Source organism: Haliotis asinina, chromosome 16 (genome assembly GCF_037392515.1).
Source record: "Haliotis asinina isolate JCU_RB_2024 chromosome 16, JCU_Hal_asi_v2, whole genome shotgun sequence".
NCBI lineage: Eukaryota > Metazoa > Mollusca > Gastropoda > Lepetellida > Haliotidae > Haliotis > Haliotis asinina.
In genome coordinates this window covers 38,334,842-38,357,276 of record NC_090295.1, presented here as the reverse complement: position 1 = coordinate 38,357,276, position 22,435 = coordinate 38,334,842, and the positions used below count along the sequence as shown (strand labels likewise).

The 22,435-nt window shown below is 37.3% G+C and overlaps 1 protein-coding gene across 1 annotated transcript; it reads left to right on the top strand.

Annotated features, from left to right (window-relative positions):
- The first annotated feature begins 7,617 nt into the window (after positions 1–7,617).
- Positions 7,618–18,605, top strand: LOC137268173 (zinc finger MYND domain-containing protein 12-like). Its single transcript, XM_067802706.1, has 8 exons — positions 7,618–7,830; positions 9,803–9,944; positions 13,713–13,884; positions 14,490–14,659; positions 15,190–15,312; positions 16,269–16,392; positions 17,235–17,380; positions 17,808–18,605. Exons 1-8 carry the CDS (start codon positions 7,724–7,726, stop codon positions 17,913–17,915), a joined length of 1,092 nt encoding a protein of 363 aa, XP_067658807.1. The 5' UTR covers positions 7,618–7,723; the 3' UTR covers positions 17,916–18,605.
- Positions 18,606–22,435: the final 3,830 nt, after the last annotated feature.

The following is a 22,435-nucleotide window of genomic DNA, read 5'->3' as shown; positions in this document are numbered from 1 at the left end:
ACATGTTATACAAATACACAGTCAAAACATTCATACAATGTACTAGGGAAAACAGTATACTGAAGAAGAGTAAACCTTACCCATCTATAGAATTGAATGGGAGTTTACAATTTCTACCCTGTTTGGCACATGCGAACACAATGTGCCAACTGCGCCCCAATGCAAAGCCATACACAAGTGCATACACTTCAGTTACAGGTTAAATTATAAATAAAAATGCTTATTTATGGCAGTGGTATATAGTATATATACACTTAACTACATGGTTAATAAAGGAACTAGTAACTGGCAATTACTCAGAAAACACACCTATAATGAGTTTGAAGTAATAATAGTTACTTATTAACATACATGAATAGCTTCAATAACGCGTCATCAACAATCGTGTTCATGTCCATTAATTGTCGTTTTATAATGCAGTTAAATGAGATACACAATCAAGGTATTGTAGACAGATTTTCCTCCGTGGTGGAGATCATCCGTCATGGCGAGAAATCTTCTGTTACCGTCTCTACAAGTCTTCTGTGATGGACGTAGCTTGCTGTGGTTCTGCAGCTGAAGGATGATTGCTTCTGTGTTGGCTTGTTCCGACTTGAAGAACTGGACCTAAGAGTCCTGAAATCTTAGAGTGCCAACCCTGTACATGGTTGGTCGTACGAGGGCCTTCGGTGTCATGACGACGATTCCTCATGTCCCTACCTAGATTACCCTCAACCCAGAACTCTGTTACATGGTGTGCGGACAGGGATACATTTGGTTGTCAGGAGCAGTATCTAACACTTCCCGCCACATGTCACTTATCTGAGCTATGGGAGCAAGGGGCAATGCGGCAGCATGCTTGATGAGTCTCTTGATGTCACCACCCCGACTGAAGTCAGACTGTGGACAGCATTTCTTGACCCTAAACTTATAGTGACCATGATCAAATTTTGTCCACCCCATGCATAATCGATGTACTTAAACGTCAACTTGAGCATTAGCCATGATGGTGAGTGATAAGGTGGGGGTTCATTGTATCATATATCTACATGACTGTGACATGTGTTCAACAATTTTTTCGGGGTGTCGCCACATTTCCTGAAATGTGTTCGCCAATTTATTTAATTTAGTTCACTTATTGACCTCAGGGAGACTGCATTTCGTTGTTTCAAGAAAAGTGGGCACATTGGGGGTACACTTTGTATTTAACGATAATCAAGAAAACCAATGACTAAAGTGTGATTTGACAGCCTTTATTGAAGTGTCAAACTCAAGAATACACAGTACATAACGAATAGATGATTTCATGTTACATTGTTTTATACACGATGCTTTAACATTTTCTGAATACTCCAGATAACTATCTCTGCTACAAACCCATGTATGGTACATTCTATTTGTACCTATACCGACGTGTGAACCAGACCCCTTATGTGCGTCTGTCGTCACAAATGTGTGGACTGTTAAACATGTAACATTATCCACGATATGCCACTAAACACTTTACAGAAAGAATGTTTTAATAAAGCTTTAGAACTTGTTTATTTCTCACGACTGATACATGAGACGTCACAAACACGAAGAAAACGTCAATATCGTTCGGAAATATGTGAACAGCAAGTTCAATATAAGTGTAGTTTGAGGTACTGTATATATTAACGAATAACTTTGCCTTATACAGAGCTCCAGATAACTCGCGTATTTGCGTATTTTACTCAATAAAAATCACATTTACTCAATTAATTACAAATCTGGGAGTACGAAAAACGCACAAAAGTCACTTAAAACTCGACAGGTCTATAATACTTTGCGTACTTTACTCAATTAACTACTAGTAACTTGGCTTGAGTATGATTCGTCGTGGCGCTCAAACTCTACAACAGCATTTAGCAAATGGCAGGCGATGCCCATATAAATTATCAACATACTGTTATTGCCGTAGCCACTGTCCGGAGTTTACTATAATAGTCACATGACTTCCATGTTGAGTATTTGAAAATGACTGAAAACTCTTTACATTTGCTATATAACAATTAATAACAACTTTTAGTCCATTAAGAAGCACTTATATTTATATATGTAGGAGAGTTATTTACGAAATAAGAATAAGAAACTGTGTGTAAAAGTACTCAATTTGCTAAACTAGTGGGAGTATACAGAATGCTGGTTACGCCTAAACAATGCAATTACGTATATGCAAACAGACAAGGGAGTAAATAAGAATTGCTCTGCTTATATCTCCGTCTATATCTTCGGGTAATTTGGACACGAGTGAACGAATGTGTGCATACACAATATACCCAAAGAAACGTAACCCTCCTACCTTTATGAATTACTGAAAAACTATCAAAGATATGTTAGAAGGCTTCTATGTAGAAGAAAGCCCAACAAAATAGCTGTCTGCAAATCACGAAGAGAAATTTTCAAATGCATTCCTATATAGGTGAAATGCTTCATCTTTTTAGAAGAATTATATTCTCCTGTTTTTGACCATGTTGAAATAAACCAATAACAGTGATTTACATGTCCAAAAGATAGTTTGAAATAAAATGCTGCTTTGAGACAAAGAAAAGTCATTAAAGTCAGCTATCAAAACAAGAAAAAACTGTTGTAGAGTGTGTAAAATTTGTGAAATAATTACACTTATGATTTCCGTCTTATAAAACTGTAACAGTGTCTAATTCAGGACAACCATTGTCCAAATATTTCTAAAAACTCCAAACTAAGTAACCAAGCCATATGAGACCTATTTGTTGTTATTTAATCTGCATTCTTAACTTTTGTCACTACCACAGTGTGCAGTGTCTTTTCAGTTACCTTGTTCCTCTTCGTTACTTCCATTGATTACTGTATGTAACATTTATGGCCTTTATTGGTCATCCCCCTTGGCTGTGTCTGCCATCACATCAACTGTAGAAGGAAGTGCTATTGTTTCTCTATCTGTCCATTTTTGAATCTTTGTCTGTCCATTGTTGTTAAAAACTGTATAAATGTAATTTTATATGTATGTATGCTCACATATACACTGGAGTTGATTAGTCCGGTACTCCGACTGTCTGTGTGTGGACGACTGCGAGCAGGATAATGCCGCTAGTAGGTTAAGCCCTGGGGTTGAGCTTGAAGTCCGTTCAGCTCATTCGTGTATATTTGTCATGTCTTGTGGAACGAACAAAAGAAGTTTGAACTCAACATATTCATTCGTCTTCGTCAACGTACTTTTCCTGGTAATTTTGAGCTAATCCTCAGTCGACGCACCACCATGTACTACGCTTTGGTAAGACATATTCTGCTGATTTGAAGTCGTGACAACAAGTAAAATGTGTGTTTGGTAGTCAAAAAGTGTTTAGTAACATCTATAATTATCTTTGTCGACATTTTTGCCTGCAAACTAACATTTTTCCATTTTCTGTTTACAAGCAGCAATATCAGTCACAAAACGTGACAATATTCAGGCAGTATTTACATCCATGTCACGTACAGAGTATAGAGTGGTTCTGCAGGCTTGAAAGAGAGGCAGGAAGAAAGAATATGATACACAAGTACGAGAAATATGCCACGATAAAAGGCTGAAGGGTGGGAAAGAGGGGTACAACTGGGATGTGGCAGATGGGTCCGACATACAATACTGTCACAATGCCCTTGGATGTCACCGTATCATATCATGGTTATATCACTTAAAGTACACTTTAAACCCCAGACACCTGTCTTGTAGTAAATGTATATAACGATGATCCACAAAACCGAGGAGTAAAGAGTTTTTTTATCGACTTTTTATTGAAAGTGGCAAACTCAAGAATACACAGCACATTACGAATAGATGATTTGAATCTACATTGTTTCAAACACGACACTTTAACTTTTTCTGAATAGTGCAGATAACTATCTCTGCTACAAACCTGAGTATGAATTGGTACATTCGATTTGCAGTCTCTACGTACAAGTGAACCAGACGCGTTTCTTAGTCTGTCTTCAGATGGGTGTGGACTGTTAATCATATAATACATGACATGCCATTTAACACTTTATAAAAGAACGTTTTGTGTACTTCTAACGATTGATACATGAGACGCCACAAACATGAAGAGCCGACCAGACATGCATTATAACTGTTATATTCCACTAGGCTGAGTTTGGTATGTTTCAATCGACAGAAACAATTGTGTTGAAAACAATTCTTCATAATATGCTTTTCGGGGAACAATTTATGCATTATTTCCTTCATCGGTGAGTGAGTGACTGACTTTAGATTATCTCCACACTCAGCAATATTCCACTATATGACGGTGGTATTTAATGAATGTGGACCAGATAACAGAGTGATCGACAGCATGAGCATCATGTAGTCACCTCTAAGGACACGCATTGGTTACTTGAGTGATTCACGTTATTACTCAAAGGAACCACCACTGGCGGTACATGAGTATCATTCTACTCATAGTCACATGGAATTACAAGAAGATGACATAAAACAAGATCCAGAAATCCACAGGACATCTATCTTATTATTATTCCCAACCACTTGCGTATATTGTGACGTCAGCCAATTCATAAAAGTAATTACTGATAAACGAGAACTGTTCATTCGCCAATGTTTTACATCTAAATAATCAATGGACCTTTGTTGGGAATGGCACAATGTACACAATGTCTCCTCACGAGGCATGTTCGACCAGCGATCATTTTGTCTATTGGTAGTTTGTGATTACTTGTTCTAAGATATAGTAAAGGTTTATAAGAATAATGATTTCTGTGACTAACAATTTTTTTTTTCAAATCACGGTGAATCTTTCCTAATGGAATAGTAGACACCTTTCTCAGAAATCCTACTCTCACTTTTCTGGGACTGCAAAAAACTGACCGTTTTAAAAGTAGAACCACCTTTGCAGTGAACCATTCAAAACAACGAGGAATAGCACAACTGACGATCAATTCTAATCCGGATCTTCGCGGGTTCTGTCAGTATGTGCATGGGTGAGTGAGTGATTTTAGTTTTACACCACTTTTTTTGCACTATTTCAGCAATATCACGGTGGGAAACACCAGAATGCCTATGTGGGGAATCGACACAGAGTTTTCGGCGTGATTAGCGAATGCAATAATGACTAGACTACCCCACCGCCCCTCAGTATATGCAGATCCGTGACGAAATATACTGCAGCTACACGCCATGCATGAACACCAACGTCGGACAGTCACCATTTCTGTTACGCCTCTTCGTGCATTGCATGTAATTTCTGTGTGTATATTCTAAAATCTGTTTAGGCAAAAACAGGTTAATTTGAGTATTTTCCGTTGATACGTAACTTTCTAGGTCTGAAATGTACTTCGAACGATTTTGAAATTGTTTTCTCTAACGTCAGAGGTTCCTTGTCGTTAGAAGGAAAAGTATGAGGGCGCTCCTTTGTTTTAAAGAATATCAGTCATGATATTGGAAGAACTAAACTTGGTGTTACAAAAACCAGGTAAATGATCAGAAAATTCTCTGCTTAGGGTAGTGTTCATATTACTGTGGAAACTGGGAAGAGCACTCCTGTCCTGATAAAGTCTCCCACGTGTCTTTCATGAACGGTTGGAAAGTAAAGGCTAGAGGTTCTCTGACCATTTGAATATTGTGCTCATCTAATATTGTCGGTCGACTGGCAGACAGAAAGGCCTGATTTGTGTGTTACTTCTCATACTTCAGTCAGCGGTTTTCCAGCATATGACAGCGCTCTGACGATAACAGAATATTTGGACCAGATAATCCAGTGACTGAAAGCATGAGCATCATTCGATGTGGGTAATCCAGATAGACTAACAGCCATCTAAGCAAATTATGACACATTGTATTAGTAACGGCCCTAGACTCACGGGTTATACATGTAAACAAAGACGGGATACATAAAGAGGAGTATTTGTGCTAAATAATTTATCTTATGTTAGTTGGTTGGCATTGGATACGAAACTCCGGCGGTGCTGTGGAGTACATCCTCGTTGCTATGAAACCTCAACAACTCGGTTCCCTCTCATGTCACAACACCCACCCCGATCCGATCCGCCATCTCACAATCCGTAAAGACCACACCCCAGTCGACAGTCCAGAATTTGCACGTGAAAATTACATCATAGACATGCATGATATCCCAGGTTTGTTCAATATTATCCATTCGCTAAGTTTACTTATAACCCGTCGGGTTTTTAGATTCTAACGCCAGCAAAGGCGAAATATATATACACAGTCAGTTCTTATAATTAAATTTGAAAGCAAAATTAGTAATTTGAACACATTAGAATGAGAAAGATCCACACTGTCAGCGTACGGATATGTCACTGTCGATCAAACTTGGGAACAGAAAATTTACGCTAAACAAGGCCAATCGTATCCAGTTATCACTGCAGTTACTTCGCATGCAAAAGCGCTGCATAATAAAATACTATGCATTGACGGTTGATTTATTGACATTTAACTAGCACAAGACTGTGACATGTGCACAAAGTCAGCAGAATTGACAAATGGACGAGCCTGAAAGTTTCACTAATGAAGAAATTCGGTGTTGACATCACGTATTAGTAAACATGTGAGTGAGTGAGTGAGTGAGTGAGTTTAGTTTTACGCCGCACTCAGCAATATTACAGCTATATGGCGGCGGTCTGTAAATAATCGAGTCTGGACCAGACAATCCAGTGATCAACAACAGGAGCATCGATCTGCGCAATTGGGAACCGATGACATGCGTCAACCAAGTCAGCCAGCCTGACCACCCGATCCCGTTAGTCGCCTCTTACGACAAGCTGAGTCGCCTTTTATGGCAAGCATGGGTTGCTGAAGGCCTATTCTACCCCGGGACCTTCACGGGTCAGTAAACATGTATGATTATGTATAATTAATTCGATACCTTATAAATGTTAACTAATTATAGTATATATTTGAAGATGTTTTCTTGCTCGTTCGCATACAGGAAACCATTTTGAAACAAAATAAAATTAAAAGCGCGTTTCTTTCACAACAAAATGTTGCAATGAAAGGGACATAACTTGAGTGTAAATTGTATTGACAGTGGCATCAGCGGTTCACCATTGAACAGTTGTATTCGTTTTCCTTCGCTTGTCTGGTCCAGGATAGGCTATTCATTGGCAGCCCCGATAGTGTAAGAAAATTAACGGACTGCAATAAGCAATACATGTATATATGAAATCACTTCATGTCACCTGCGTGCCTGGATTTGACCGACGGGATGCTTAGGTATAGTTCATGTTTAGTTAGTTTAGTTTAGTTTTTTTAGTTTAGTCTTTTCATTTCCAGCCAGGCCCTGTCTATTATTTTAACATTAAACGCGATGGTTGAGAACTGAATTTGTGCGCACATATATTATGCCAGCTAAACACGTGCACAAAATCAACACATGTTGACAATACTTGGGTCGTGCAGCACTAGTAGTGGACAGGGCAAGGATTAAAAGGCCTTTAAATGATAATGGTATAGCACGATTTGTTTTCAAAATCAAAGTTCCTTCTGTGCCAGGGGAAAGCAAAACGAATACAATTAAGATATTTATATACTAAAGCGTTCCACTAAGCTCCTGCTCATAACGAAATCCGAGAACACGTCATGTCACGTCACGGAGTTGTCCGAGAGATTCTGATAGGCAATTTCCGCACATGCGCATTAGCAATAGCAACGAGATAAACAACAATGGCGGAATGAAAGCAAGAAACGGTGAAGTAGTGTCAATACATAGTGGTTATTCCCAACATTTTAGAAAATATGACACTCAATCCTCTATCAAACCCCAAGGGGCTAAAATTACTTTGTGAACTGTGTCAAAAGCCAGCCTTTATACAATGCAGGCACTGCAGAGTGACCTATTACTGGTAAGACATAAGTTTTCTCCAGTTTCTGCACCTCCACGTTTCTTTGTTGCCACTGTTTGTCAACATGTGCATGTGACCGATATCATGATGCCATATAACGAATGATTCCACGATATTCGTGTCGAATGTTGGTGATTGTAAATAGCTGTTCAGGATTTTTTTCATAAGATATAATTTTGACAGGTGCTCAGCAGGTGTCAGTGGTAGACTAACTATCCAGATATGAAAAACACTACGGTATAAATATTCCCTATTTACGAAACATGATGTGTTGGGCGTTATTGAAGATTATGTCGAATGTACTGGGGTATTTGCATGAAACATGATAATTCTTGGAGAATATTCACTCCAGTCCTTTATCACAGGCAGTGAACAACTATAACTGGTTAACAAACTTTATATTCAGTTATGTATGAATGCAATAGTTTGGGCATTTCAGATAGTAACTATGTTGTCTGGGTTAGTTATGAACTCCATATGTGCAAAATGGTATGATGCAATATACAAGGAAATATCAACGTGAATTACTGCACAATATATGTGTATAATATTTGCTTTAGATGCTTCAGGAAGAATTGCTGTTTTCTCACTAATGATTCAAACAACTGTAAAAGATCACAGAACTTTATCTAATATACAAGTAATCATCCATTGCTTACACTGAATTATGCAAAATAAATCATTACACATCATAAATACTGTCATATAATGTCTGAAACCATTCCGATGATATTCAAATAATGTGATGGTCACATACATGTAATTGTGCCTTGACTAGACATGCTAGTGATTAAAATCATGAAGACAGTCCCCACTACTTTGTTACAATGACTGGTCATTGAACCTGGACACCAATTAGCCTCATGTAATATGTATAGGTTGCTTTGATCTATTCCAGTCAAGAATCTCTGTCAGGATGGCTTGTTGATACCACATTGTCACTGCTATTAAGCATTACTGAAGTTGCAAGTTTCTTTAGTATATTTTGGTCAGTCATGCCATATGTGTAGATGTCATCTGATTCATATCAGTAATGTTTCTGATGATTCACTCACATGGTTAAATTAAACCATGTCACTTCAGTAATTCAGTATATTATTCATGATCATGTGAATCAGTTATGAATTTTTTTAAAGGAGTGTTATTACTTTCATGTGGGTGTTATTCATCAAAGCAAGGCTTTCAGAATGAAATATATCCAATGATTTGACAGTAATGTTAACTGCCATTATATATTAACCTTGTCAACATAGTCAAAACATCCCTGTGAAGTTTATAGTTCTTGTTTCACTGAATGTGTTGAAAAATACATTAATTATCTGCTTTTTTGTTATTGTATTCCGTATGCAGTATTTCTATTCATTGCCTTGTAAATTTTGTGCAGCCCTATTTATGTATCATAAATTTATCAGCAGGTGATATAATATGATTTGAGAAATGACATGAACATGACATAGTTGATGCTAAATGGCACTTCCGTGTAATATCATTTTTACCATATATTACCATTTTATCAAACGAGTTAATGAGTTGGTATCAAAAGAGGGAAAGCGTATTTGATGTTAAATCTTTCACGAGTTTAATAAAAATGGTATTTCATGGAAGTGAGTTTCATATTCTGGTTATTACTCTCCAACACAAATTAACAGAATCTGCGGCCAGAATCTGCGGCCAGAAACTGTGGCCAGAAACTGTGGCCAGAAACTGTGGCCAGAAACTGCCTACAGTGTGAGGACTCTCGGCTTTCTATGAGTCAAGCGAGGTCTAGTACCGATGTGACAGTGGCATTAGCATTGTCACGTCGTAACTGTGAATGATGATGATGTCATAAGACTAGCGGTATTACGCTAGTGTAATATTGTTGTGAAAATAGTACACTGTAGTAACTTCCAAGGGAGAGTAATACAGATGATAACTTAGTGTGAGATGATCCTTCGTCATGTAATATATAGCAGGATTTGGTATATTCCAGTGGGGCAGAGCATCAGAAGGCGGACTGGCTCGGGATCCATGAGAAGATCTGTGATAGTCTTATCCCACTTCGTGTCAGTGCTCCCTTCCTCCCATCAGATGAAGAGCGACAAAAGAGGGAGAAGGAATTATCTGTCAAAAAGGTGAGCAGAATAAACAAACAAGAAAAATTTAATTATATATTTTGACTATTTTGACTATTTTGCATTTGTTTGGTTAGTAATATCAATGGTACTAATAGTCCAGTAAAATTAGTGAACGTCCAAAAAAAAATGATACAGAAATGGTTTTGTGTTTATATCATTTACAGTTGTTCTGTAAACAATTATAAAAAGTCCTTCCTTGGATGTTGATGTTAAGTGACTCTTGGTGAACAAAAACTATGAAAAGTGGTATTTTTGTAATTATTTTTTTCTCTCTCAAACTAAGTCAAGAAAATGGCAGAAAATATCGAAATAAAAATATCACAGGAGGTTTGAACTGGGATTTTGGACACACTAGCATACTGAAAACGAGAAAATGAGAGTTAACTCCCCTTTAATTGAAGTATCAGAATATAAAGAAAAGATTTTATCTATTATTAAAATCTAACTTGAAGAGGCTATAGTTAGCCTGATAGTTAGATAAAGGATTGAAAAGACAGCTAAAGGCTGCAATCAAAATAGATGACAATGAAGACTCAGGTGATTCAGCTCCCATAGTCCATCAGAGCTATATGTACTGTGGGCATGTATAAAACTACATACGAAGGTAATTAATGGGACATTCTGTATCAAGATTTAATAGAAACTGGATAAAACATATGCCTGAATATTAAAGTGAAATCTGAAAATCTACTTGATAAAATACAAGTTGATTAAAAAATACCTGGACATATAGCACATACATTTGTAATGAAATCATACCAATCCTTTCCTTATGAATGGAAAAATCATTAACTTGTATCCTGCTCTCAGCCATATTCCAACTATATGGCAGTGGTCTGTAAGTAACTGAGTCAAAACAATCCAGTGATCAACAGCATGAGCATGGGTGTAGGAAATTGGGATGTGAATGAAGTAGACGAGCCTGACCATCCAATCCCAGGCCCCCTAAGTAATTGAAGGAATTATGGCAAATTTGAAGGAATTGCATTTCAAATGTAAACAAACGCAGCCCACTCCTGAAACAATTGCAGTGATATTGGTAGTTTAGCGGTAATAACAGAAACACAATGCCCCTATCAGAAGCAATGTCGGTAATACTCTTTTGGTACTTTTTAAATTGAAATTACATGAGGATGAATACTTTATGTATTTCAAATTCTATAACAGAAGGTGGTGCATGCTTGTTTATGAATAGTGTTTAAAGTTTGGAAATGAAAAGACTTCTGACTTACCTACAGATGACTATATATCCCATGGTATTACATGTTGTTAGGAATAATTATCATGAAATCATGTAAAGTTCATTGTACCAGTTAGTGAAAAACTATTACAAGTACCGTTGAACCAAATCACATCATCCAATCACATCTCAAATATTCAAGTTAGCCCGAACGCAACCCATCAAACTGATGGACTTCCTTTGCTCAGAATATCTTCTGTTACTGTTACAGTTTGTTTGGAATAGCACTCTCAGCAAGCATGGTACTCAAAATTAATTCAAATATACATACTGGAGGCCAAGATTATCTCTGTCACCTCAGTGAAGAGCCTTTGGTGTTCAGGATCACCATCACATAGTCCAAGCTACCTGATATGTTCATTACTATTGTGTTCAGTTGTTTACAGAAGTAGGAGCTAAGTGCAATGCTTCTGAAGTATAGGAGAAAACCGGAGGGGGAGGGATTTCCCGAACCCTGATGGTTTTACATTGTCTGCCAGAACCTCGGAGACTTGTTTTTTCTAATATATATACTGTCAGTGATGGGTAATTTCAATGTAGATGATCATTTAATGAAATTACATAGCGATAACTGAAACTCGTGTAAAATCAATTTAATGACAGTAACTATAAGTAGATAATTTAACCCCATCACCTTCGTCGGCCCCGTGGCCGTGTGGTAGAGCGTTTGCCTACAGGTCTGATATTTGTGTTTCAAATCCCATTACGGTAAATAGGAAAATATTTGTGTTGTGAGTTTGAGCTTGAATGATAGTTTTCAATTGATTTCAAACACTCATGTATCATTTGAATGTTGATGTTCATATAAAGTTGGGAAAAGTAAAACCTGGGAAGTGGTCTTTCTAGCGAAAAGTAAAACCTGTCCCCCTAACCAAAAACCTCAAATGCGGTTATTCTGGGAAAACAAGAGATGACCTAATATATAGTGAGAAGCACACTTTAGGTCTAAATATTGGGTGTACACAGGGTCTGTTCATACAGTTTACAACAGATAATGTAGATCAATCTGAGAACATAGATCAACACATATACCCAATGATGTTTCTGCCAATTAGGTGACTGTTTGCCAAGGTTGTCGAGGTGGTGTTGTGCTAAAAAAGGATGAGTTCAAATGTTCTTTAAAAACGCAAGTCGTCGAGACTTCACTGAATCTAACTGCTTGATATGTTAGAATGAACAATTTATGTAGAATATACAATGAATCACTAGACTGTATCATTCTCAGTATTGAGTTATGTCATCTTCATGCCTATGGTCAACCTGAATCCTAGACTGAAAACTGTATTTGCTCTGCTTACGTGTGTGGGTCCGACAGAGAAGTACAATACTGGTACTCAGGTCAACAAACCACATATAATGATACATGTATGTAAGGTTAGCAAGCGTCAAGTGATCTGCACAGATTCATAGTCACGTGGAAGCGTGAGCTGGCCGTATTTGACAGATAGTATCTTACATAGGACACTTGAAATGGATTTACTGTGAGAATTTGTCACCCACATGTTGACATGGAAGTTCGGTCATGCATGATATGGGCCCATGTATTTCAGTCGGTTCCATGGGTTACAGCAAAAATTTGTGGATCTGAGTTCAGTCTTCAGCAATATACTCTTCTTTCGGTAACTAGTATCACGGACAAATTCACAGAGAGCAAAGGCACCACTTAATGTTTCTTAATTAAACTCTTATTGGCTTTGGAGACAGCAAGTATACTACCTTGGTCAAAGTTATTGCCAAGGAAACTATAAATATACATTCTAAAATCATAAAAATTAAATAGCACAGGACCCTTGGTCATAGCTTAATGGCTCTTTCTGTTCAGAGTTATGAATGAATATATGTTAATTTTTGAGATATGGATTGCAATATTAATTATTAGAGACTTACCTTTGGACACATACAAGCTGTATACACACTACACACATGCACATACACTCAAAAGATCGACAAAGAACAGCTTCTTCTTATTGATAGTGGGTCGAGGAATTAAACTGCAAAATTCCTGAAGTTTTGTTTATTTTAACCTTGAAAACAGAAAACATATGCTCTAGAAGCCTCTTATCTATGGTTTTGTTCCAGTCCATGTATTACTAGTTCCTTCTGTCTTCTTTGAAAATGTATACATAAAAGTACATTTGTGTCTCAATAAATTTGAGATTTTAAAAATTATTCTCTGAAAATTTCAACTTTTCAATTTTTTTACCCCATAACAGGAGTTAGCATAAATTTTTTTTACCTTTCTTTACCCATGTATTCTGTGTTCTCTTGAAAATATACATAAAAAGGTAAATTTGTGTCTCAGAAAGAGACTTTAAACGTTTCCTTAAAAATGTCAAGTTTTCAACTTTTTACCCCCCAAAATAAAACTTTGCATCGTATTTCAACGAGGACTTTGGCGATACTCATTAGTCATTACTTAACTTAAATATGTTATAAACACTCAAATCATTTCTGTACCAGTTTTTATTTTTCTTGACTTTTGGCACATTTTGACTGGACTATAAATCTGCACATGTCCTTGACAGCGACACATGATCGACCTGACACGGACGACAGGTCAGAAGTTGTTGTTTGAGGGAAAACATGAGCAGGCAGTACCAGCAGCGATGCAGTCACTGAGGTTTTCCATCGACGTTCATGGCTTGTCCAGTATAGAGCTGGTACCATCCTACCTCATCCTGGGAGAAGCAAGTATAGGTACATTTTCTCATTATAATGTACCAATGGGAATTACAATCGTCCTAGATTTTCGAAGTTCTCTTACTGCTAAGATTGTCACAGCCCTCTTGTAGCCCTTTTGTGGCCATGTTTATGACTGGGTCCTGTGTAAGTGCAATTGAGCAAGGAAATGAAAATAGTCTGGTACTATTATCAAGGGAAGATAACTCTGAATTTCCAGTCATGGCTCTTAGAATATCCTACATCCCATGGGCAAAACAGCAATACTGTCATTCCAAATATGTTTTGAAAGTTGGTCATCCATTAGCTCAAAGTTTATGTTTAAATTGCACTAGTTTAGCTATAGTTTAGCGAAGTTTCAAAGTTCAATGGTTCCACCATTTTCTTGTAGGTCATGGAGAGATGAGTAATTATGAATGAAGTTTCATAAAACCAAAGGTCTTGTGATAGCCAGTTTTCATAATATCACTTATCAAATGACACTCAGGTGTTATATTACCAGATAGCTGGTGATAACCAGGTATCATATAACCAGCTATCCTGTGATAACCAAATGTTTTGTCATGATATGCTATCAAACCATATCCAAGTGTTTTGACATAGCCATGTTATTTGGTTAACAGGCTTGGGTAGACTAGCACAGGCTGAAGAGTATCTGGCGCAGGCCCAGTGGACGGTGCTGAAGACGCCAGAGTGTTCCAATGCCATCAAATCCAAACTGTACAGGAACCTGGGACTGTTATACGCTGCCAAGGGAGAGTACGGTGCTGCTTTGAGGCAGTTGGCCGATGATGTGAGTACCCGAAAGATGTAGATTCTGTTGGCATGATATCAGTTTACAAGGACTCCTTAATCGAGAATCATGCAGACTTCATGATTTCTCCGTGTGGACAGGGTGAAATGGTGCTAAAATTAGGACTTCATGATTTGTCAGTCCTACTTGATAGAAATACATGTATATGATTTCAGAGGAACAGATGAATGGGAATTTACTTCACAGTTAAATGTTGTTCAGTAGAAACCTGCTAAAAGGTACTGTGATGTTGTTGCAGACTGGCTGCTAGATGCCTGCGTTTGCAGCCTGTCTCTAAAACATAATGATGAATATAGTCCGAAACATCTTGTCAGCTAAATGTCAAACCCAATATTGTTTGGAAGGTTGTGAGACATTGGTTGCCGAGTGATCAGAGGTAATCTGAGGTTTCCAGGGGTTCCTTACTTTGGCAGACGAGAGACGTACAGTTCTTAAAACAAACCTTTCAACTGTTGATAATCTAAAACTGTGAGGAATTTTATTGAGAATGATGTATTTTCCACTGTCAGATTTATCATGCCTCAGAAGAATTTGGAACTGAGGACATTCGGACATCTGGAGGCTATTTCCACATGGCCAATGTGTTTTTCCGTCAGGGGAAGATGGACATCGCTGACACACTTTACAGGCAGGTAGGTCATGATTAGATCAACATGGCAGTATTTTTGTGTTTTCTTGGTTTTCCTTCTAACTTTCTTAAATTATGTCTTTAATATAACTGTCAGAGGGGATGAAATCAGTTCTGTATTGTTCCACTATTCCAGTTATCTTGTTGAGGCTTTGCTGTGTGATGTAACTGCTGTCTTCTGTCATAAATGCAGTGTCTTTTGGCTTAGCAACTTTTGGCATTGTATGATTTGTTGGAATAGAGATGTGACACTGAAGAATGCCAGTCCTATTTTCCAAGCTTCCACCTGATGGTGTATTGATGTATTTTGTATGTTCCATGGGGAGCCATAATGGAGACAACACGCCCTTTGTCTTTACCATCGATCTTCACATAATCGTTTACACAGATATTACTCATTGTTGAAGCCATTTTGAAGTCGTGACTGCATAATCTGCAGTAACTACGGCAGCAGACGACAAAGGAAAACAAAATAGATTATCATACATGTTACCATCTGAAAAATAAAGTTTGGTTTATTTCATAAATACTGGCACATTTTTACAATGCAATCACACAATTAAGGTAGGCAACTGCCATACAGATTTTTCAAGTATTGGACAGGAGTAACAGGTCTGCATTTGGTTGAAGCACGAGAAACTTATCAATGAATTTTTATCAGGAAAGTAGTCCGTCATAACTCAACCTTAGGTCATCACCGTGGAGTAGACAATCATGGGATTAGAAATCGATTTCACACATATGTGTGATACCAGTTATCTCACATGGATTTCTCATCCACGGGTGTGTAAGAAGGCTTTGAATGATGTGATGGAATAGAGACATGACACTGAAGAATTCCAGTCCTATTTTCCAAGCTTCCACCTGATGGTGTATTGATGTATCCACAAGAAAAGTAGTTTGAGTGTAACAAGTCCAGGAGGATGTCATTTACGAGTGTACATGTTTCTGTCGATCCAGGTGACAAACATTTGGCATCATCACCTGAACCGCATTGTCATGTCACGCACCCGAACCCCAGAGATCCCCAAAGGTGTTGGACCTGGGGCCGTGGAGACTCGGGAAGAAGAGGAGGAACCACTAGGTTAGTGGACATATTGTAAACAGAATTATGAAATTTTTCATGTTTTCTTGTTGCATCCTTGTGGTGTTCATGTTATACCAGTTGTTACAAACATATCTATGTTGTGTACACACCAGTTTTCTTCCTATAGTATTACCAGTGTATCCTCTCCTGTCCTTGTCCATGTTTGTTTTATACCCTCTCTTTTCCCTGTAACTGTCTGACTTGATCCCTTCTATACTTTATTTATTACTCTTTTATACGCTTGTAACCCTAATACAGTCAAGTCTTGTTAATCCATCATTTCCTGTCGTAAAGCAAATTGTCAGATTAGCGAGGATGTTGGACTAAATAATTGAGACTAAATTATGTTAACAAGTGTTGAATAAAGCCAGTTGTTGGATAAATGGAGATCAGATTAACAAGACTTGACTGTATCCGTCTTACCATCCTGTGTCATTCCAGTTATGTTCTTGTAACTCGGATATGTATATGCTGTTTATTTCATTATACTCTAGTATCCATGACATATCACTGTTACGTTCCTGTTTCATCCCTGTTATGGATGGTGGGGTAGCCTAGTGGTCAAGCATTCCATCATCACACTGAAGATCCATGTTTGATTTCCCACATGCGTACAATGTGTGAACCCCATTTCTAGGATCCCCTCCAGAAGTTTGCTGTGATATTATTAAAAGTGGTGTAAAAATTCACTGTCTCATGCATCCCTGATATACTCCAGTAATGCTGATATATCACCTTTATATTCCTGTTATACTGATAACTGTAATACCCCTATGACATGGTGATACATTTCATCTATATTCCTGTTTCACTCCCATTGTGTTTCTGCCGTGACACAGACGAGGCCCAAGAGGCTGAAGCCATCCAGGTCCTCAACGCCATGTACGACATGAGGGAACACCAGCCGAACCGTGCTGCTGAGGATCTGGCCACCGTGTGCCATGCCCTAGCCATGCTATACTTTGTCTTCCAGGACATCAAGAGGGTGAGTACACAGACAGGTTCACACAGTATACAGAGCCCTGTTTCACACAGCTTTCGTGGAACTATGATGGTTGAACTCTTATACAGTGGCTCAAGACAGTCTTGTCCTTATTACTTGTCCATCTGGCCTAATGGAAACTACAGTATCTTCTCAGTGAGAAACTTTGCTGATATATATCTGGATGACACATGATTGCTCGTTTCATAAGTGAGAAACTCAAAGCATTTACTGAATACGATTATTCATACCCATGTTAGATCAAGTTCATATAAACAGAAATTGTTTGTTTGTAAAATTTGTGGATACTACCCATAATCACACTAGCTTAGAGCCTGATCAGTTGGAAGCTTTGGCCAGAGAGCCAATCTTAGAACTGTAATTTCTTGTAAAGATTTCTTCCTTTCAACTTGTGTAACCCCCGTTTCAGGCGAAGGAGTTTGGACGCAAGGCAGTCGTGGCAAGTGATGGTTCTTCTGATGACAACATCTCACGCTCCATCATTGAATTCATGAAGATATGTGAACGTTATAAGTAGGAGTCTGTTTCATTCGCTTCTGTGGCAAACCAGGATATTTAAAGAGGGTGATGTCAAATTTTCTGACACTAATGTGGAACTCAAAGAACCAGACCTCCTATGGAACTGTGCACAGTCAGACAGGCATCTCTATCTGGCTGTCTTGTGAAAGGAACTTAAGTTACATCAGTTTTTGAGTGCACATCTTTAAACATTCCATTGAGCAAATTTTGAAATATATCATGTTTTATTCGAGTCTAGAGTTTTGTATATATTGTTTACTGTAATGTTTGGATATGAAGATATTAGATTTCTTGTTACTTATGTTGAAAGAAATGACTCGTGTCAAACAGCTGAAGTTTTGAAACAAAATTATTAGTACTTCATGATTTTCTGAAGAGAAGCTGGTTTTCATAGTAAGTACTAAGCATGTCATCAGTATTGTATTCTGTAAATAAAATGTTGTGTATGTTTTTTTCTTTCTTTTCCATGATCTGTACAGATGGTTTGTTAGTTCAATCCTGAAGCCCTTACTTACGGCAGCATTCACGCAAGCATTCAAAAAGAAAGCTTTTTGAACATGTTAAAAGCTTCATCCTTTACTTAAATTAGAATTCGAAGGAATACCATCCAGTTATTGCCAATGCCACTTTGTAGCATCATGTATTGATTTTGCATGTTTTTATGAATATATCCATCGGGGGACAAGAAGCTGATGTTCTTTTTTATTCAAAATAGTAGAATAGATGAAAGTGATGCAAGAAACTAAAAATTTGTATTATTAAGAGGATCTCATGCCTGTGCCTTGTTCCTGTTTGTGAGATCTCAAGTTCTGATTGCCAATTGGAAACAGTTGTGATTTTGAAATATTTAAGAAATACTATGCAGCAGGTAATACCTGGCTTATGGGCTTTAGTAGGCTTGGGTACTGGGATCGGGCTGAATGAAGAATGAAAAACAATAACAGTTTGACAATGATTCTTTGTTCTTCATTGTTTCACGACATCTCAGACTGTTGACACTTCATACAGGCCATTGACACTTTTAAATGAGAACTGGAACACAAAAAAAAAACCCATTTCAACAGTATAAATAATACAAGACACCAACACCATCGTTTGATACTATATTCTCATTGATTCTGTTGAAGAAAATACTTTACAATCATGTACATATCGGCTATACATATCACACACACAGCTAAAATCTGTCAATCCTACAGGGCTTTCAAGGGCAAAAGTAGAGCTACACGCTGGAAGTTGAAACACAATGTTGTACGTAGAACACACACAGAGGTTGAGGTATCATAAGGCCCCTTAGTCATCCAATAGAAATATCAAATATTTATATTAAATGTTATGACTGCTCAAAATGATTATGTGGAGAACTAGCACCATATAACTGTTCTTACACTTAAATGCAAAGGATTTATACAAATGATTAAGAAGTACGGATTGTTACAACTTTGATGTTGGGAAAAATTGAGGCACTGACTTGCAGTTTACACTGTGTGTGTTTCAACAGAAAACTGGTCTTGATTTTCATGTTCAACTCTTGCTTCTTGCAAACCTCTAAAATCACAATTTCTTACCCATTTTACCTACATCTATACTTCAGATTTTGTCTAGGGGCCTTAACATGTAGGGTTGAAAAGAACCAAGTCAAATCTTCATGCAAACAATACTAACACCTTTGAAAACATTTTTATATGCCGTCTTCCCAAATCAGATGTAACACTACCAAACTTAAACTCTTTTAAAAATATTCAGACTGAGTTTGAACTAAAAACATGACATGTAAACATCTTAACAAAATACCTCTTTAACATTTTGCAGTCTCATCAAACCAAGGCAATATAGCAACTCTTTGAGTGAATATTTAATCAAATCCAGACCAACAAACCAGTGGTTGATACCTTGAGCATCATACAGTTATTTACAGTGGAACTGAATGAAAGTTTTTACACACTGTCATCATTCTAGTTATCATGTATACTTTCCAAACATATTGTCCAACAAATCCCCTTGTAGTCATCTCTCACTGAGAAGGTACTGTAGTGTTTGGGAAGTGGATGTCCAAGGAGTTTTTGACGAGGTAACTCCTGTACCTTCCCACCAGACAACACAAGAAGACATACCCAGATCAACGAGTACTCTACACTCCAATACAATAAGTCCTCTCTATATACACAAAATACATTGAACAAGTAAAGCTATCCAGACGTATTTGTTTGCGACTTTACAATTATCAGCTGTGGTGGTGGTCAACACGTTAATGTACCTATTATTTATTATTAAAACAATTCATCTCTAAATAAAACAAGATCAGATAACTAAACAATTCTGTTTTTTGAAACAAGTCTTCTAACACAGTCAGATAAGGCAAAGATGCCAAGCCTGAATCAAAAATAAATTTAGTCTGCTGGAAATATGCAATTTCTGGGCATACTTAACCAGATAAATACTTAACTCAAGTGAACATATTCAAATGGCTATTTACTGAAATTCTTTCAAACATTGTAAATTCATAAACATATTTGTATTTTCTCAAAATCGGAGTTTTTTACAGACAAATCAGAAAGTAGATTTTGTGTTTGAGAATCGGAGTAACTGCTCCAAAACCGGAGTGGTTGGCATGTCTGGATATGGCCATAGAACATATATTATCCGATTCTGCTAACTATCCATCACTGCATTATGGTCTGACAGATCTTCATGTGTTTCCTTCCAGTTTCTGGAACCATAGTCCAAAATCAACCATACTTCTTGTGAATTGCACCCATCAAGTATATTATACACAGAGGGCTTGAAGGTCTGTTACCTGCTTCCATCTATTGCCTTGAATGTTTTATTGTGATCGGCACATGAGTTCAAAATAACTCATCTCAAACTTCATTCAGCATGTTCCAAGTGTCACTAAATGTTTGACAACAAGCTACAACAATGTACACAGTAGAATTAACCTTATCTGCACATCCTCGAATAATCAGCTTTACTAAAACAGTTTGCTTATTCAAAAAACAAAATCCTTCCTGCAAACAGCCACTTTTCCTTGTCCAAGCCACCAGCTGTACTGGAAGTTATTACAAGTCCAAAGTCTGCAACTGTTGAAGAGGCAAGTGGCAGTTATAGGAATGAATGACATTTTCAGCCTCAAGCATGATTCTGCAGGATTGTGGATTAAAAAGGGTCCTTACTTACCCATCCTCTTTACAAACAAGACAAAACAAGATCACATAAAAAGACAACACCAAAACAAAACATTGACTAAAATAGTATAGATATTACTATAAAGGTAAGAGATATTACTATAATTATCAGAATGACTTCCATTTGTAAGAGAATCATAATACAACAAGAAGTAAAAAATGTGTACAATCTTCACAATGCTTGTGTAAACGAATATACATATAACAACTATTATGACTCTTCCGATTCAGCTAATATAGTTATTGTGAGTGTACAAGTACTTGATATAATTCACCATTAAAGACCTTTAAGATTGTTGGATTACTGATCTTCAAATCTATCTTCATGAGAAACAAATAAACACAATGTCATAACAAACCTTGACATTCTTAATTTTGCAAAAATTAACTACCGGTAACTTTGTCTTGTGAGAAATGACAATGTTTTGTGCACTAACAGTCTAAAACTCAAACACAGCCGCAAAGGCTTATGTTTTCCTCCAAATTTTGGTGAAAACAATCCATGGTGAACAACACATTTGTCTCCACTAACCCTCTTCAATAATGTCCAAGAAGACTTGTCTAAATATTAAAGAGGGTTAAATGCAATAATATGACAAATCAATCACAATGTTTGTAATGATTGGGTAATTTGATAAAAATAATCCCAAGCAATTAAATATTTGAGCATAGCTCACTATACACAACTAATTGGTCACAAATGAAAATAAAACAGAATGGTCAACTCAAGCAAAATGGACAATTAAACAGCTTCTCTAAGAAAACATACAGTGTCAGTATTCTACCAATGAAACATATGACTCTGCATACAAATGCACACAAGACAAAACCTTTAGCTATCCAGTGTACTCCATCTTCTCCTGATGATGAATACAAGGGACTACCTGTTTATATTTACTCTCTCAGAGAGTCCAGCGTGAAAGATCAAATACTGAAAAGGGAATCCATTCACGTTATGAAGGGGACGTAACTCTTGCATAATATTACAAACAGCAAACTGGTTGCAAACTGGGGGTGGTGGTAAGGGGTGGTGGAGAGAAAGAGAGAGAGAGGGAGTGAGGGAGAGAGCGCAATTATTATAAGGAGGTGATTAGAGACATTCACGTCAGGATGTGGTTATATCACTGACGTCTTTGTCACTGAAGGATGGAGATAAAATACTCTGTATAACTCAGGATGGCTAGCATATTGTATATATTCCCCTGACTTGCGTTGTCAATGTCTTTTTCTCATGAATGTTTCAAAATTGATAATGTGTAAACATGGAATTAGCGGCAACCAAATGTCTGAGATCAACATAAATATAGGAATAGTGGTCATGTATAAAATAAAC

Excerpts from the sequence above, each read along its gene's own strand:
- LOC137268173 (XM_067802706.1), top strand. The coding sequence starts at position 7,724 with ATGACACTCAATCCTCTATCAAACCCCAAGGGGCTAAAATTACTTTGT. Across the intron at positions 14,660-15,189 it reads TGAGGCAGTTGGCCGATGAT|ATTTATCATGCCTCAGAAGA; the intron begins GTGAGTACCCGA and ends TTCCACTGTCAG. Across the intron at positions 17,381-17,807 it reads TCTTCCAGGACATCAAGAGG|GCGAAGGAGTTTGGACGCAA; the intron begins GTGAGTACACAG and ends CCCCCGTTTCAG.